The 18,405-nt window shown below is 42.3% G+C and overlaps 1 protein-coding gene across 1 annotated transcript; it reads left to right on the top strand.

Annotated features, from left to right (window-relative positions):
* Positions 1-1,343: 1,343 nt before the first annotated feature.
* LOC149179729 (uncharacterized) lies at positions 1,344-6,850 on the top strand. Its single transcript, XM_089413632.1, has 2 exons — positions 1,344-2,350; positions 2,629-6,850. Exons 1-2 carry the CDS (start codon positions 1,344-1,346, stop codon positions 6,848-6,850), a joined length of 5,229 nt encoding a protein of 1,742 aa, XP_089269758.1.
* The last annotated feature ends 11,555 nt before the right edge of the window (positions 6,851-18,405 follow it).

The raw sequence follows: 18,405 nt of genomic DNA, 5'->3' as shown, positions 1-18,405 counted from the left end.
AATCAACATTTAAATCGTTGTTGAACATTGGTAGCGGGTAGTTGGAATTACTTAATTTCTTCCAACAGATGATAGTGGTTAACGTCCACTAAGATCAAATTGGTCTATTAGACTTATAATTTTCATAGTTTTTGATTGTCTGGCTCCTCGTCTTTCTTGGTGAGATTGGTGCTATAGCTTTCTTTTATCATTAATATATAAACATTATTAATATTAATGATTTATATTATAATTAAATATTATTCATATAATACATTATCTACAGCGATCGCTGAGCACTTATGTCATTCGATGTATGGCCCTCTCATCAATATCTTGAGAAATGTGTACCTGTCACTTGATATCAGAGTGCTGGTTCGTGACATTCTCAGCCATTATCTAGATCTACAATGTTTTCTTCGGAAAAGAATCACCTACGAGCCATCAATTTTCTCCTATCTCAATTTGTTTCATTCCACCGAATGCAGGATCAATTTGTCAATGGAGTAGGGCCATTTTGGAAGTGCAAATGATTTAAGAGATATATGACATGCAACTTGCATGTTTTGATGTGTGCACAGATTACAGTTGAAAAGAGAGTTCACATGAATTTTTGGCTGGTTTGTTGTTGTTGTTGTTGTTTTTTTAACTATTAAATTGGGTTATATTATAAAATAAAATATTAGTATAATTATATTTATTAATATAGTTGATATAGATAGATGTTATTCAAATTAATCTATCCTCACGGCAAGTGAAGAATCAATCAATCTTAAGGAATAAATAGTATGGATACAACAGTTGGTAAATTAGTGAGATTAGTTGATATATATTGATAGGCATATGTCCACCACCCACTACATTAATAATTGTTTGGTAAAGACTAAATATTTTATTATTAATAACTATATAAATAATAATAACCATATTATTTTATATTTATATAACTATACTTATTATATTAATATAATATTAATTACATGAAATTTTACTAATATATTAATAGTTATATTTAAAACTTTAATATAATTTACATATAACATAATAATAATATTTAGTTCTTATTAAATTCATCTAACCACAAAACGGATAAATTTAAATCTTGAGCTAGCTGCGCTGCGAGGCTTTGAGCGCGACCAGACGAGCCTCGGCTCCCCTCGACCTGCCCCCACGGGCTCTAAGCCCTGCGCTCCACACTGATTAGCAATCCCTGCTTCACGAATTCAGATCTGATCGGATCTAGCTCACCGATTCGCTGACTGCACTTCGAATCCAGATCTAATCGGATCTAGACAGCTAGTCGCCCTTCTGGCTAGGGAGAGATCTCTGCTGTGCTGCCTCTGTGGCGGCCGGCATTAAGCCTGATGGAGACTCAGGGTCATGATCCACCCTCTGATCCTGCCGCAGAGGCATTCCATCAGCTCCTGGCAGGCTTGCCTCCAAAAAAAAGAAATGAAGCCTCTAAATTTGTCAAGAAACTAGATGAAATTCCAGAGATCTGTCTGCCTCCGGAGACTCCCATGCAGGTAGCTTTGTCGCTGGCGGATCGGGGACTTATTGGCCAATTCACAGGACTTTGGCCATCCCCGAAAACTACAGAGCAATGGGTCAACAGGAACTGGGCGCCTCTGATCAGCCAAAGTGTTACCTCATACTTTCTAGGGCGAGGTTTCTTTCTCTTCGAATTTACCTCCAGAGAAGACAAAGACCTGATCTTTAGAAATGGACCGTACTTCATGGGTCCTCAGGGCCTCTACCTAAATAAATGGACACCGGATTTCGACCCGGCGGTAGATGTTCCCAAGGCTGTTCCAGTATGGGTTCGTCTCCCAAATCTGCCGGTTCACTGCTGGAACTGGGACTCCTTGAAACACATCGGCAACTCCCTAGGGAAATTCATAGATCGGGCAAGCAACAAGGACCAGTACGATTGTGCCAGGATCTGCGTGGAGGTAGACTTAGAAGAAGGCTTACCAGAAGCAATCAAAATCAAAGTCGGCAGCTGGTCCCATGTGCAGATCTTGGATTATGAACAGCTGCCTTTCAAATGCAGGAAATGCCACGTGTATGGGCACTTCGCTAGAAACTGTCCGACCAACCCAGAGCCAGAGAAAGGAAATGAAGAGGGCTGGAATCAAGTAAGACGAACCAGAGCCAATCAAAAGGGACAAAAACAGGGTGGACAACCGGGCAAAGGCAACCCTCAGATCAACGCTCAGAAACCCCCTACAAAAAAGACGCAAGAAAATAAATTTGTCCTTCTAAGTCAACCGACAGAAGACGTTCCAGAAGCAGAGATCCAAAAGCCAGAATCCTCAAGGAAAAGCACACCTCCAGCTTCCCCCAAAGAAGCTGAGAATCCTAAAGACACGTTCCAAGAAGAGGAAGAAGAAGAACAAGAAACTGAGGAGTCAGAAGAAGAAGGAGAAATAGGCGAATCCCAAACTTCGGTGAGAAGATCTGCAAGGGGTCGCAAAACAGACAAAGAGAAAAGAGAGCAGCAGACCTACAAAGATAAGCTACAGGGCAGCCAACCAACGCTGGAAAAGCTTCTTGCCTCAAAGCCCAAAATGGTGAAAAACCAGCCCCAAGGCTCCAAGGGAGCCCAGCAGAAGCATAAATAATGAAAGCTATCTCCTGGAACTGTAGAGGTATGGGGAGCAAAGTTAAGGAAGAAGGCATAAGAAACCTAATAAGAACAGAAGCCCCAGATATACTTCTCATCCAGGAGACCAAAATGGAAGAAAAACTCTTCCTGCAAATAAGCAAAAATTTGTGGCCCAAAAGCGAAGCAAGAGCTAATTCAGCCAGGGGTGCCTCAGGAGGAATCGGTACTCTATGGAACTCCAACAAATATGCACTCACCTCTGAAGCAACCAACACTCATTGGTTGATGTTAAAGATGCAGAACCTTGACACAAAGGAAACCATCACTATCTTCAATGTATACTCTCCAGTCAACATAAGAGAGAAAAAGGAGTGCTGGGATACTATAAAACGACAGGCAGATCTGACAAGTCTGGAAAATGTAATCATTGCTGGAGATCTCAATCTCACTCTCCACTCATCTGAGAAGAGGGGAGGAAGCATAGTCCGAGATCCGGCAAGAGAATGGGCGGAGGATCTTCTGCAAGAATGGGACTTGATAGACATCAAACCCTCAACAGGTAAGTTTTCATGGTCTAACAAAAGAATAGGTCCTGGGCATATAGCTGCCAGGCTAGATAGATTTTTCATCCAAAGTTCTTTCCTGCTTCTTGGACTAGAATCTAGAATGCATATTCTCCCATGCAGCATCTCGGACCATAAGCCGATAAAGCTAGAGCTGCTTGCCCACCCAGATCTGGGCCCCATTCCTTTCCGCTTCAGTCCACTCTGGGTAAAGGAACCCCTATTCATGCAAACAATCAAAGATTGCTGGAGCCAACCTGTCAAAGGCTCACCTTTTTTCATTTGGGAGGAAAAACTCAGAAGGGCAAAAAGAGTTTTGAAACGCTGGGCAAAAACTCTTCCAAATCCAGCAACTGAAAGGAAAGTCATCAAATCCTCCCTTGCCTCTCATCAAACTTGCATGGAGAGCGCCATAATCACAGAGGAGATGATAGACCAGGAAACCCATCTACAGCAGAACTATCATAAGGCCTGCTTGGCAGAAGAAGAATACTGGAGATTAAAATCGAGAAATCTCTGGCTGAAAGCAGGAGATAGGAATACGGGCTTCTTCCACAAGCAAGCCCAGGCTAGGAAAAGTTTCAATACTATTTCTGAGATCAAGGAAAATAATGTTACGCACAAGGAATTTGCAGACATCAAGAAAGCAGCCTATATGCATTTCCAAAATCTATTCACTGAAGATCAGAAGACACTCCTGCATCAAGAGCTGCTAGACATTATCCCTCAAGCAATCTCTCCCCGTATGAACAGGATCCTAGAGGCCAAAATCACAAAAGAGGAAATTAAAAAAGCCCTCTTTGACATGGAGCCCGACAAGGCCCCGGGACCAGATGGCTTCTCTGCCAGATTCTTTCAAGTTTGCTGGCCGATTGTGGAAAAGGATCTTCTTAAAATGGTACAAAAATCTCAAAATTCTCAGAAAATAGGAGGCAGCACAAACTCTGCTTTCTTAGCTCTCATTCCAAAGGAAAAAGGAGCCAGCAATTTCAGCAGATTTCGCCCGATCTCGCTATGTAACACTGGGTACAAATTAATTACCAAGGTCATTGCAAACAGGCTGAAGCCCATCCTACCAAAAATAATTCCGGAAAATCAAGGAGGCTTTATACAGGGAAGGCAAATCGTGGATAACTACACTCTCGTTCAAGAGGCAATACACTCAAGTCTCCACCGAAAGGAACAAGGTATGGTGATCAAACTAGATTTAGCAAACGCTTTTGATCGAGTCAATCATAGATTTCTGTTAAAAGTAATGTGTAAATTTGGTTTTGGAGCAAATTTTATAAAGTGGGTCCGGGCTTGCATCTCAGAGCCTTGGATTGCTCCCCTAGTAAACGGAAGAGCCACAGATTTTTTCAAAGCCTCGAGAGGCCTCAGGCAGGGATGTCCTCTTTCCCCTCTGCTCTTTGTCATTCAAGCCTCTGTCTTCAGTTTTCTGTTAGATAAAAAAATGCAAGACCAAGAGATCAATGGTCTGTGTATAGCCAGAGGGGTCAAAAGCTTAAACCACGCCTTATTTGCGGATGATACCTTGCTGTTAGGTAGCGCCACCCTCTCCTCAGCTTCCAAGTTCAAAGCTGCCTTAGATGTTTCTATCAAGGCTTCTGGCAGCGCCCTTAACAAGAATAAATGCCATATTTACAGCTGGAATACCTCGCCAAGAACTCTATCTGCTATCTCTAGATGCCTGGATTTTGCTGCTTCATCCTCCTGGACCTCTTTTAAATACCTGGGCCTCCCTATCTGTCTCAAAAGACTCTCCGTCAAAGACTGGCATCCTCAGCTTGAAAATTTCAAATCTAGAATTCAGTCCTGGGGCTTTCGCTGGCTCAACGCTGCTGGCAAGTCAGTTCTTGTAAAATCTGTGCTTTCCAGCCTCCCAATTTTCCATTTTGCAGGTCTCCTTGCTCCTTCAACCATCCTCAGCAAGATGGATGAGTTTATGCGTAGATTTTTTTGGAAGGGCGGAAAGCAAAATGAAAGGAAAATCCCCCTTATCAGTTGGGAAACCATTGGCAAGCCGTTGTTGGAAGGTGGCCTAAACTTCAAAAATATAGGTCACCAGAACGTGGCTATGGCAGCAAAGACCATCTGGAGGATCATTGCGCCCAAACCTGGATGGGCTCAGCTTGCCTTATGGAAAAAGTATCTCAGGGGATCCCGATTAAGATGCTTAGAGAACGAATTTCAGGCTCAGAATTCGCCTCTCATTAAGCAGAATTCATCATTCCTAAAACTCTGCATCAAAGCAGGCCCCCTAATCAGAGATCATTCTTATTGGATCCCCGGGAATGGCAGGAGGATAAATATCTGGTCCGATCGAATTATGAACAGGGAGCCACTCGAAAATAGAATCGCCACCAGGGATCTGCGCACGTGGATGAACAACAATGGGCTGTGCACACTATGGGATATTTCACTGTGGCATGAAGAGACCTGGGCGGGCTGGAAAGCTGCGGTAGTGCCGGATCACCTGCGCAAGGAATGGACCATGCTGACAGAGCAACTACACGGTCTGGCCCCCACGCAGAGGAGAAAACAGGATCGCAAGGGATGGGGAACGCAAAACAGTGGATACACCGTGGCCATGGGCTACAGAAAATTAACTGAGAAACCGCACGTTCCTCCCGATCCAGCGCCGTGGCATGGAGTATGGCGCACCCCCTCATGGCCAAAGACGGATTACTTCGCCTGGCAGCTCTGTCATGAAAAAATTCTCACCCACGATATACTGCAAAGGAAAGGAATCCAGGGGCCTTCTATATGCCCACTGTGCAAAGAAAAATCAGAGACAGCTGCGCATATAATGCTGGAATGTTCGTTCTCCAAACGAATCTGGGACTTCTTTGTTCAGAATTTGAATTTCAACCCCTTATTGCCAAGTTCCATTGTGGAGCTGTTCTCAAAATGGACAGCCAGATATCCAGGTCAGCCTTCAAAAAATCAGGTAGTAAAAACAGCCTGGGACATTCTTCCAAAGATAATATGCTGGCAAATTTGGCTTGAACGTAATAGAAGAATTTTTAGAGACATAAATCAGAACAACAAGGTTTTAGAGAGCAAAGTTAAAAGCCAAATCAAGGAATGCCTAGCTGACATTAAAGATGATTCAAACCTCAGTCAACAAGACATCTCCTGGGGTACACTCATTGGCTTGCAATTCCATCCAGCAAACAGAGCTGTCCCTTCTCACAAAAATTGGCACATAAGAAAATCTGAAGACGACTTTAAAGAATGGCTCAATGCGCTTTCAAGACATACTCTTTTCTTTGATGGGGCAGCAAAGGGAAATCCGGGCAAAGCTGGTGCAGGAGGGGTCATAGTAAACCAAAATGGGGAAATAATTCACTCCTTCGCATGGGGGCTTGGACATACAACCAGCGTGCAAGCTGAAGCTCTAGCTTTATATCAAGGACTCAAGATCCTCCAAGACACAAATGTTGAAACAGCCAATGTAATCGGGGATTCTCAAATTATAATAGATGCAATGGCTTCCAGCGCCACTGTGACAGATCTCAAGCTCACTAGACTGATATCCAGAATCAAGGGGCTTGGAAAACGCTTCCAGAGATTAAGCTATTTTCATGTGCTGAGAGCCTTTAACAAAGAGGCAGACAAAGAGGCCAATAAAGCCACTCTACTCTCAACAGGAATCAAGCAGAAAGACAAAGAAGAAACATGGGATCCCATACCTTAAGATACAGGATCAAATGATTTACTGTCTTCTTTTAAAGCAATTTGTTTGTATCTCCAAATGGGGGGAAATAATTAAAAGCATGGACACCAGATCAAGGAAGAACTTTGTAAGAATAAGATGCATATTCACTCACAAAAGTGACCCGCATCAGAATAAAGAAGACCTCTATGTAATCAGATTATTGGCATTCAGCCCAAGAGGAATATAAATACCCCATACCCGTTTTCGTAAAAAAAAAAAGATATTTAGTACTTATTAATAATAAGTATTTATTATAGTTAATAAATATTATATATTTATGAATATATATACTTGGAGTATATTAATAATATTAATATACAGCGAGTGCACTGGCTGACTTTGAAGTAATAAAGATAGTAGATGACATCAATCCCTATCTTGTGCTCCTGTGAATTGACTGGGCTACTGATATGAATGGGGTAATCAATCTGAAGAAGCGAAAGATGATCTTTGAGAAGAAATCGCTGCGCATAATAGTAACCCTTGATCCCGCTGAAGGATCGCGCTACACTGAACCTGTTTGCGATTATGAGAATGATGACAACTTGGATTGTATCTATAAGATAAGAGTGCGAGACCAAGATTGGGTGAATCCCACCGCAGATGGGCGGATTACATGGGATCGCGAGAGTTCCTGCACTTCAGATTCTGACGAAGAAATAGAACACTGGCATAATCGGTTACATGAAGTAACTACGTTGAATTGCAACATTATGCCCAGTCGTTGTGCTGTGTGTCGTCAGAGGTAAGAAGTTTGCCTATTTATGATGGCCTGAATGAGGTGGATATCTTTTTGGATGCATTTTAAAGGGAGGTACCAGAAAAACAGTGTTTCCAGGCCTTGGACTGGGCACTGCGCGCTACACCCGGAAGATGGTGGGGTATGCACAAGGGAAGCTTTGATGATTGGTGCAAATGTAGGAGGATGATGAGAACACGATTTGGGAAGCCTAAGATGCGACTGACAGACAAGTATGTGGGCATAACAATCCGCGTGCGCATTTGGCCAAATGGACGTAAGCTTATGGAGAAAATCTCCAACCTGAGTGGGTGCACCTATTCTGTCATACCCTGGATGTTATCCCAATGAATTGGTATATAGAAACAGAGCTCCGCCATGGGACATGCGAATGGGATATCCTGTGCGAAGGATTCATGATGACATTTAGTTTTGAGGACGGGTTTGACAATATTGATGAAGCGCTACAAGAGGTGAAACCAATTATATTTAGGATACCACAGGATCCTCTAGACCTGATTCAGCCTAAATGGGCTACTCAGATGAGTTACGCGCTCGAATGTTATAATGTAACTGCTGAAGAAGAGGATGAGGATCCGCGAAAGATTAACATTCCAGAAACAGAAGGCCACCGTGAGGTTCAAGGACTGCAGATTGAGAACCCTGATATAACTGCGCCGTTGAGAACAAAACAAGTAAACATTGGTACGGAGGTAGAACCCAAATTCGCGAAGATTGGAGACTACTGGGACGACACGACGGTGGATAAGGTCGCTGAATTGCTCCGTGAATACCAGGACTTATTCCCTACCAAATTTACGTATCTAAAAGGAATAATCAGGGACCTAGGAATAATGAAGATCACGTTAAAGTCCGACGCGAAGTCAGTTAAGCAAAGGGCTTACCGTCTCAATCTGAAATATAAGGAGAAGATCCGCTTAGAGCTAGACAAGATGCTCGCAGCAGACATCATTGAGCCTATGGAAGAATATGATTGGGTAAGCCCAATGGTGGTGCAAGAGAAGAAACTGAAGGATGAGATAAGGATATGCGTGGATCTCAGAAAATTGAATGACACTTGTGTGCATGATCCTTTCCCGACTCCGTTCACAGATGAAGTGTTGGACAATGTAAGTGGCCAGGAAGCATTTTTCTTCACTAATGGGTTCTCTGGGTACCACCAAATCAAAATTGTGCAAGAGGATAGGAGCAAGACCACCTTCGCGACTGAGTGGGGTTGTTTTCAATACACTGTAATGCTGTTTGGATTGAAAAATGCGCCTACAATATTTTCACGGGTGGTGGTTGCGGCATTCAAGGAGTTTATTCATAATTTCTCAGAGGTATATTTCGATGACTGGACTATATTTGGGCTAGTTAAGCGCCATGTAGCAAGCTAGCAGCTGATGTTGGATACCTATTGAAGATACCATATTGCGCTCAATCTCAAGAAGTGTTTGTTTTGTGTTCCTTTTGGGAACCTATTAGGGCATGTGGTTTGCAGACAGACACTGTTGGTAGACCCCGTGAAGATCGCGGTGATACTAAACATGGAAGCGCCGAGGAGTGTGAAATAGCTACTCTGAGACATACGGGATATTACAGAATGTTTATTAAAAGTTATGCCCAGATCACCGCCCTTATGGAAAAATTGTTAAAGAAGTCACGTTCTGCTGGAACGATGACTGTAAGAAGAACTTGGATATATAGAAAGAAAAGATGGTTACTGCGCCGATTCTAGTCTTCCTGGACTGGAAGAAAGAGTTTCATGTACATGTCGATGCGTAATGTATAGCACTGGGGGCAGTACTAACACAAGCTGACGGAGAAGGCTTGGACCATCTTATCGCGTTTACAAGCCGCAGATTATCCAAAGCCGAAAAAAATAAATAAATAAATAAATAAAAAATAAATTAAAAAAAATAAAAAAAAAATAAAAAATTCTACCACTGAGCACGAGGGGCTAGCTATGGTGTATGCGCTCCAGAAGTATATGCACTACTTTCTAGGAGGCCATTTTAAGATGTATAAAGACCACTCCACGCTGAAATATCTGGTCAATAAGCCTGTGTTGGGGGGCCAATCTGTAGATCCCTCTTATTATTCTAGGAGTATGATTTTGAAGTTATTGTGAAGCCTGAACGATTGAATGCAGGACCAGACCATCTGTTGCGCATCGAAACGGGGGAGGAACCTACTAACTTGGAAGAAGGATTGCCTGACGCGCAACTGTTTGCAGTACGTGTCACAGATAATTTTGAGGATATAATACACTTCCTAACAACAAGAACTACACCAGAAGGATACTCTGTCCAGCAAAAGAAGGAATTAGTGGTGCGTGTGACATATTTTTCTGTCATTGCAGGGCATCTGTACAAAATGGGTACTGATGAGATATTGTGACAATATGTACCTGAGTTCGAGAGAAGCAACATCCTCATGGACGCTCATGGGGGCGCCGTGGGAGGACATTATGCAGGGAGAGCAACCGCGCAGAAGATTCTACGCGCAAAGTTGTGGTGTCCAACCCTTCATTAGGATTCAAAAGCATATTGCAAGGCGTGTGATGTATGTCAAAGAATAGGCAGGCCATCGCGGAGGGATGAAATGTCTTTGAATCCACAAATGACGTTGCAACCCTTCGAGAAGTGGGCAATAGATTTTGTAGGACCCATTCAGCCACAAGGGAAGACTGGAGCAAGGTACATTATCACTGCGACAGAGTATTTGACTCGTTGGGCAGAAGCACAGCCGGTGAAGGATTGCACGGGTGCGACAGCCGTGAAGTTCCTATTTGAGCATGTACTGACGCGATTTGGATGTCCAAGGATCTTGATGAGTGATCATGGTACGCACTTCTTGAATGAGACGATCAACGCACTAACGAAGGAATTTCAGGTATATCACCAGAAGAGCACACCTTATCACCCACAGGCTAACGGGACAGTGGAGGTGTTCAACAAAGTGTTTGAAAACGCGTTGACCAAGGTTTGCAATGCTCAGCGAAGTGATTGGGACCTACACATACCTGCAGTATTGTGGGCTTATCGAACGACATGCAATAAATTGACGGGACAAACCCCTTTTAGGCTTTTCTATGGTGTGGAAGTCGTAATGCTTATGGAATACATCGTGCCTAGTCTGCACATCGCAACGATCATAGGTATGACGGATCGCGGAGCCCTGGAAGAGAGGCTCGCGCAGTTGGATGAGATCGAAAAAAAAAAAGGAGAAGATTTTTGGTTGGATTTCACCAGCAGGTCCAAAAGTAGCGCGAAAAGGCATGCCATGATCGACACATCAAGCTGTGTACATTTAAGGTAAATGACCTGGTTTTGTTATATGATAGTAAGTTTGATAAATTTACAGGGAAATTCAGGATGCACTGGTTAGGGCCTTGTGTTATTAAGATAGATTTAACCTATTAAAATCACTTCCAAATCATACCGTCAGACTTTGAGTTCTTAAAATAGATTCGAAGATCTGGTTGATGAAATTCAAGTGAACATTCAAATCATCATGACAACAAAATTAAAAATAGCCTTTAAAACGATGGTCTAAATATGAGAGGTAATTTGATTACTTAATTTATTATTTAAACAAAAAATTTATTTTCTTTATAACTATAGTTATTTTATTATTTAAACACAATTTTTATTTTTTTTTTAACTATATTTATATTTATATTTATTTATTTTTAAATAATAATATTTATTAGCACAAATAACACAAACTTATTAACAAATATAGTTAATATACTCAAAAACATTAATTTTTGTCATTAATAACCCATCAATGTTTTTTTTTTTTTTTTTTTCAAAAGGTGGAAAAACCTATCAAACTCAGTTTGTCAAACCAACAGTGAGGACAGCCATCTCTGGCTGCTATCCGCGAATGTCAGTTGACACATCACTGTTATCAAGGAAAACCACGCCACCTGAAATAACCCGCTGGTGGTCCGTAAGGGAGCAGGCTTTCACTCCTGCCAGATGCCTCTGGGTCTTGGGCCGTTAACCTGTTTTGTTTCCTTACGTCCGAGGAAGACGAGCTCTTAGCCAAGCAGAAGCAGTTTTAGGGCATACTCCAGGCCCAATAACCCATCAATTTATAAATGAAACCAATTCATATAATTTAATATTAATTATTTATATTAAAATCTTAATATCATTAATAATATTAATATTAAACATTTATAGTAATACCAATATTATATTTAAGCATTATTAATATTAACGATTTATATTATAATTAAATATTATTCATATTAAACATTATCTACGGCTCTTGCTGAGCACTTACGTACATTCCATGTATAGCCCTCTCATCAATACCCTGAGAAATGTGTAGCTGTTACTTGATATCAGAGTGTTGGTTCGTGACATTCTTAGCTATTATCTTGATTTCAGTGTTTTCTCCTGAAAAGAATCACCTACGAGCCATCCATTTTCTCCAATCGCAATTTTTTTCATTCCACCGAATGCAAGATCAATTTGTCAATTGAGTAGGGCCATTTTGGAAGTGCAAATGATTTAAGACATATATGACCTGCAACCTGCATGTTTTGATGCGTCCACAGATTACGGGCGAAAGGATAGTTCACATGAATTTTTGGCATATTTATTTGTTTGTTTGTTTTTTTTTTTTTCCAATTAGGTTGGCTTGTGTTATAAAATAGAATATTAGTAGAATTATATCTATCAATATGGTTGATATATAGATAGATGTTTTTCCGATTAATCATATAATTAAGATTTGATTGATGTTTCTAACCAACTAATGTGGCTTATCCTCACGACAAAGTGAAGAATCAATCAATCTTAAAGAATAAATAGTATGGATACATCATTGACCATAATTAACTATTGAAAACTAGTGGTTGGTAAATTAGTTAGATTAGTTGATATATATTGATAGGCATATGTCCACCACCCACTACATTAATAATTGTTTGGTAAAAACTAAATATTTTATTATAAATAACTATATAAATAATAATAACCATATTATTTTATATTTATATAACTATACTTATTATATTAATATTATTTTGTCTATTAATATAATATTAATTACGTGAAATTTTACTAATATATTAATAGTTATATTTAAAACTTTAATATAATTTACATATAACATAATAATAACATTTAGTTCTTATTAACACTATGTATTTATTATAGTTAATAAATATTATATATTTATGAATATATTTATTTAGAGTATATTAATAATATTAATATACAACGAGTGTACTCACTGACTTTGAAGTAACAGAGATAGTAGATGACATCAATCCCTATCCTGCGCTCGTGGGAATTGACTGGGCTACTGATATGAATGGAGTAATCAATCTGAAGAAGCGAAAGATGATCTTTGAGAAGAAATCGCTGTGCCTAATAGTACCCCTCGATCCTGCTGAAAGATTGCCTACACTGAACGTGTCTGCGATTATGAGAATGATGACGACTTGGACTGTATGTATAAGATAAGAGCGCGAGACCAAAATTGGGTGAATCCCACCGCGGATGGACAGATTACATGGGATCGCGAGAGTTCCTACACTTCGGACTCCGACGAAGAAATAGAACACTAGCAAAATCGGTTACATGAAGTAACTACGTTGAATTGCAACATGATGCCAGGTCGCTGCGTTGTGTGTCGTCAGAGGTAAGAAATCTGCCTATTTATGATGGTCTAAATGAGGTGGATATCTTTTTGGATGCATTTAAAAGGGAGGCACCAGAAAAACAGTGCTTCCAGGCCTTGGACTGGGCACTGCACGCTATGCCTGGACGATGGTGGGGTATGCATAAGGGAAGCTTTGAGGATTGGTGCGAATGTAGGAGGATCATGAGAACACGATTTGGGAAGCCTAAGATGCGAGTGACAGACAAGTATGATGGGCATAACGATCTGCGCACGCATCTGGCCAAATGGACGCAGACTTATGGAGAAAAGCCCCAACCTGAGTGGGTGAATCTATTCTGTCATATCCTAGATGTTATCCCAATGAATTGGTATATAGAAACAGAGCTCCGCCATGGGACATGCGAATGGGATATCCTGCAGGAAGGATTCATGATGGCATTCAGTTTTGAGGACGAGTTTGACAATATTGATGAAGCGTTATAAGAGGTGAAAGTAACTATCTTTAGGATACCACAGGATCCTCTAGACCTGATTCAGCCTGAATGGGCTACTTAGCTGAGTCGCGTGCTCGAATGTTATAATATAACTGTTGAAGAAGAGGACGAGGATCTGCGAAAGATTAACATTCCAGAAACAAAAGTCCACCGTGAGGTTAACGGATCGCAGATTGAGAACCCTGATATAACCATGCCGTTGAGAACAAAACAAGTAAAAATTGGTACAGAGGCAGAACCCAAATTCGCGAAGGTTGGAGACCACTAGGACGACGCGACAGTGGATAAGGTCGCTGAATTGCTCTGCGAATACCAAGACTTATTCCCTACCAAGTTTACAGATCTAAAAGGAATAATCGGGGACCTAGGAATGATGAAGATCACATTAAAGACCGACGCAAATCCAGTTAAGCAAAGGCCTTACTGTCTCAATTTGAAATATAAGGAGAAGGTCTGCTTAGAGCTAGACAAGATGCTCATGGCAGGCATCATTGAGCCTATGGAAGAATTTGATTGGGTAAGCCCAATGGTGGTGTAAGAGAAAAAGCAGAAGGATGAGATAAGGATATGCGTGGATCTCAGAAAATTGAATGACGCTTGTGTGCATGATCCTTTCCCGACTCCGTTCATGGATGATGTGTTGAACAATGTAGGTGGCCAGGAAGCATTTTCCTTCACTAATGGGTTCTCTGGGTACCACCAAATCAAAATCGCGCAGGAGGATAGGAGCAAGACCACCTTCGCGACTGAGTGGGGTTGTTTTCAATACACTAATGCTGTTTGGATTGGAGAATGCGCCTGTAATCTTTTCGCGCGTGGTGGTTGCGGCATTCAAGGAGTTTATTCATAAGTTCCTAGAGGTATATTTCGATGACTAGACTATATTTGGGCTGGTTAAGCGCCATGTAGAAAGCTTGCGCCTGATGCTGGACACCTGTCGAAGATACTAGATTGCGATCAATCTCAAGAAGTGTTTGTTTTGCATTCCTTTTGGGAACCTATTGGGGCATGTGGTTTGCAAACAAGGACTGCTGGTAGACCTCGCGAAGATCGCGGTGATACTGAACTTGGAAGCGCCGAGGAGTGTGAAACAGCTTCGCGCTACTTTGGGACATACAGGATATTACAGAAAGTTTATAAAAAGTTATGCCCATATCATGGCGCCTATGGAAAAATTGTTAAAGAAGGATGCCACGTTCTGTTGGAACGATGACTGTAAGAAGAGCTTGGATATATTGAAAGAAAATATGGTTACTGCGCCGATCCTAGTCTTCTCGGACTGGAAGAAAGAGTTTCATGTACATATCGACGCGTCATGTATAACGTTGGGGGCAGTACTAACACAGCCTTGCGGAGAAGGCTTGGACCATCTTATCACGTTCGCAAGCCGCAGATTATCCAAAGCAGAAAAGAAATATTCTACCACTAAGCGTGAGGGGCTAGCTATGGTGTATGCGCTCTAGAAGTATAGGCACTACTTGCTAGGAGGCCATTTTAAGATGTATATAGATCATTCCGCGATGAAGTACCTGGTCAATAAGCCTGTGTTGGGGGGGGGGCGAATCTGCAGATGGCTCTTATTATTCTAGGAGTACGATTTTGAAGTTGTTGTGAAGCCTGAACGTTTGAATGCGGGACCAGACCATCTGTCGCGCATCGGAACGGGGGAGGAACCTACTAACTTGGAAGAAGGATTACCTGACGCGCAGCTATTTGCAGTACGTGTTGCGGATAGTCATTTTGAGGATATAATACACTTCCTAACAACAAGAACCACACTAGAAGGATACTCTGTCCAGCAAAAGGAGGAATTAGTGGTGCGCGCGACATATTTTTTTGTCATTGCTGGGCATCTGTACAAAATGTGTATTGATGAGATATTGCGACTATATGTACTTGAGTTCGAGAGAAGCAGCATCCTCGTGGACGCTCAGGGGGCCGCCACGGGAGGATATTATGTAGGGAGAGAAACTGCGCAGAAGATTCTACGCGCAGGGTTGTGGTGTCCAACCCTTCATCAGGATTCAAAAGCATATTGAAAGGCGTGTGATGTATGTCAAAGAACGGGCAGGCCATTGCGGAGGGATGAAATGTCTTTGAATCCACAAATGACGCTGTAACCCTTCGAGAAGTGGGTGATAGATTTTGTAGGACCCATTTAGCCACAAGGGAAGACTGGAGTAAGGTACATTATCACTGCGACGAAGTATTTGACTCGTTGGGCAGAAGCACAGCCGGTGAAGGATTGCATCGGTGCAACAGCTACGAAGTTCCTATTTGAGCATGTACTGACGTGATTTGGATGTCCAAGGATCTTGATGAGTGATCGTGGTACGCACTTCTTAAATGACACGATCAATGCACTAACGGAGGAATTTCAGTTATATCACCAGAAGAGCACACCTTATCACCCACAAGCTAATGGGACAGTGGAGGCGTTCAACAAAGTGCTTGAAAATGGGCTGACCAAGGCTTGCAATACTCAGTGAAGTGATTGGGACCTACAAATACCTTAAGTATTGTGGGCTTAAACGAAATGCAAGAAATTGATGGCACAAACCCCTTTTAGGCTTGTCTATGGTGTTGAAGCTGTAATGCCTATGGAATACATTGTGCCTAGTCTACGCATAACAGTGCTCACAGGTATGATGGATCGTGAAGCCCTAGAAGAGAGGCTCGCATAGTTGGATGAGCTCGAAGAAGAAAGATTTTTGGCTGGATTTCACCAACAGGTCCAAAAGCAGCGCGAAAAGGCATGGCATGATCGACACATCAAGCTGTGCACATTTAAGGTAAATGACCTGGTTTTGTTATATGATAGTAAGTTTGATAAATTTCCAGGGAAATTCAGGATGCACTGGTTAGGGCCTTATGTTATTAAGGAGCGGTACAACTGGTCAAGTTAAATGGAGAACCCTTCCCAGGAAAGGTGAATGGCAGTTGCTTGAAGCCATACACTGACGGTCCGACCATGTGACTAAATGAAAGTAGCACAATTTTATCGCTCTAGGCACCTGAAAGGAGGCGCAGGACTATAAAATACACTACCCAGGATGGGGAGCTGCGAAATTGGACGATGGCGCAAAGCAAGGATGTGCTAATGGGTCCACGACAGTGCAGAGGGAGCTACGCTACCCAGGGAGAAATCATGTAGGTCAACTGGAAAGTGACCGTTAAAGTCACTGTTCATGAAAAGACTGCAGAAGTGAGGCCAAATGGAGCGTGCAGTCGACATTTAAGATGAAATTTATGGCTTAGATCTTTGAAAATCTGCCACTAATCCAGCATTAATGAATCGATTTCGGGGGGAACGGTCAGATTTGAATTCAAATTGCCTTATAAATTACAAGCGGTTGCCTAACGAAAAACACTTGGCATTTTTTAGTATTCAGTAGTTGAGCTCTCAAGCGCCTATGAATCGTGAGAAATACGAGCTTCTAATAGTCTCTGGGGCATTTTCAACTTTGCCGATGGACACACAGGAATTCTTGCAGAAGATCATGTCCGCACCCCGAGAAGTTATCAATACACAGCAAATCGTAGAGGAGCCAGCATAGGGAATGGAGAGAGAGGCCGAAGTAGCTGCCCCAGAAGTAGCCAAAGTATTGGCGGAGGTCCCTAAATCCTCGAGAACGCCGAGACCGTAGCCAACCTTAACCAAGGAGACCATGAAAGACAAGAAGGGCAAGCAACCTGCCATACCGGTGCGCACATCACTAAGACGAAACCCACCAAAGCCCATTGCCTAGGAGAAAGGCAAGGCTATAAACCTAAAAGAAGAAGAGGAGGATATTGAAGACATCCCCATAGATGATGAGGATGTGGGAGTGGAAACAAAGGAGGTTGAAGCCCAGGGTGTAGACCCTATTACATGGTTTCCGGAGTATATCCCTCCGCGCAAGCCTAACTCCAAGGTCCCAAAGGACATTGATGAAAGTAAGACTCCCCTGCAAACCCCGTTACTGCCAGATGAAATCACTTTCAACAATCTGCGTTTGGCATGGGTGCCGATTTTGAAGCTCGAAGACTTGGCGGACCATGAGAAGTTCCCGCACCTAATGACTGAACAGTTGATGCGCCGCATCATAGAAACAAATACGGGGATGACTGCACTGGAGCCGTGGAAGTGGTTCAGAGGAGTAGAGAAGGCAATATTACTTAACCTGCTCTGGGTGCGCACGATAACCGCACCCCCGTAATAGTTTTAATCATCAAGCAGCTGTTGTGCTTGGTGCATTATGGGTGTCTGTGGTTCTAGGAGCCAATACCCATCACTGATATGTTGATTCACCACATAACGCGCATACCGTATACAAGTGAAAATCCAACTATGATCTTTGGCGGCAAGGGTGGCGAGCTGGCACTCGCAGAATCAATGAAAGAAAAGTTCAAGCTGATGAAGAAGCCACGTAGGTACGCTATCTCCAGCATCTGCGACCCCGCTGTGAAGGTGGCAACACAGATCCTTGCAGGGAAGGTGATGCGGAAGTACCGCGCTAATGATGTACTGGCGCGCTCGCACAATAGCACACGGAAGGAGTCCAATTTAACTGGTCAGACTACCTTCGCAGAGAGTTCCTGGCGAACTGCCGTGAAGCGCAAGAGCAAAGTAAGATGTTCGACTACGCGTAGCTCTTGCTATCGATTGTGCT

The sequence above is a fragment of the Pinus tabuliformis genome, chromosome 3_2 (genome assembly GCF_031772625.1).
Source record: "Pinus tabuliformis cultivar Carrire ecotype Pingquan chromosome 3_2, CPIR1, whole genome shotgun sequence".
NCBI lineage: Eukaryota > Viridiplantae > Streptophyta > Pinopsida > Pinales > Pinaceae > Pinus > Pinus tabuliformis.
Note: the sequence above shows the minus strand (reverse complement) of the source record. Positions and strands in the feature narration are given on the sequence as shown.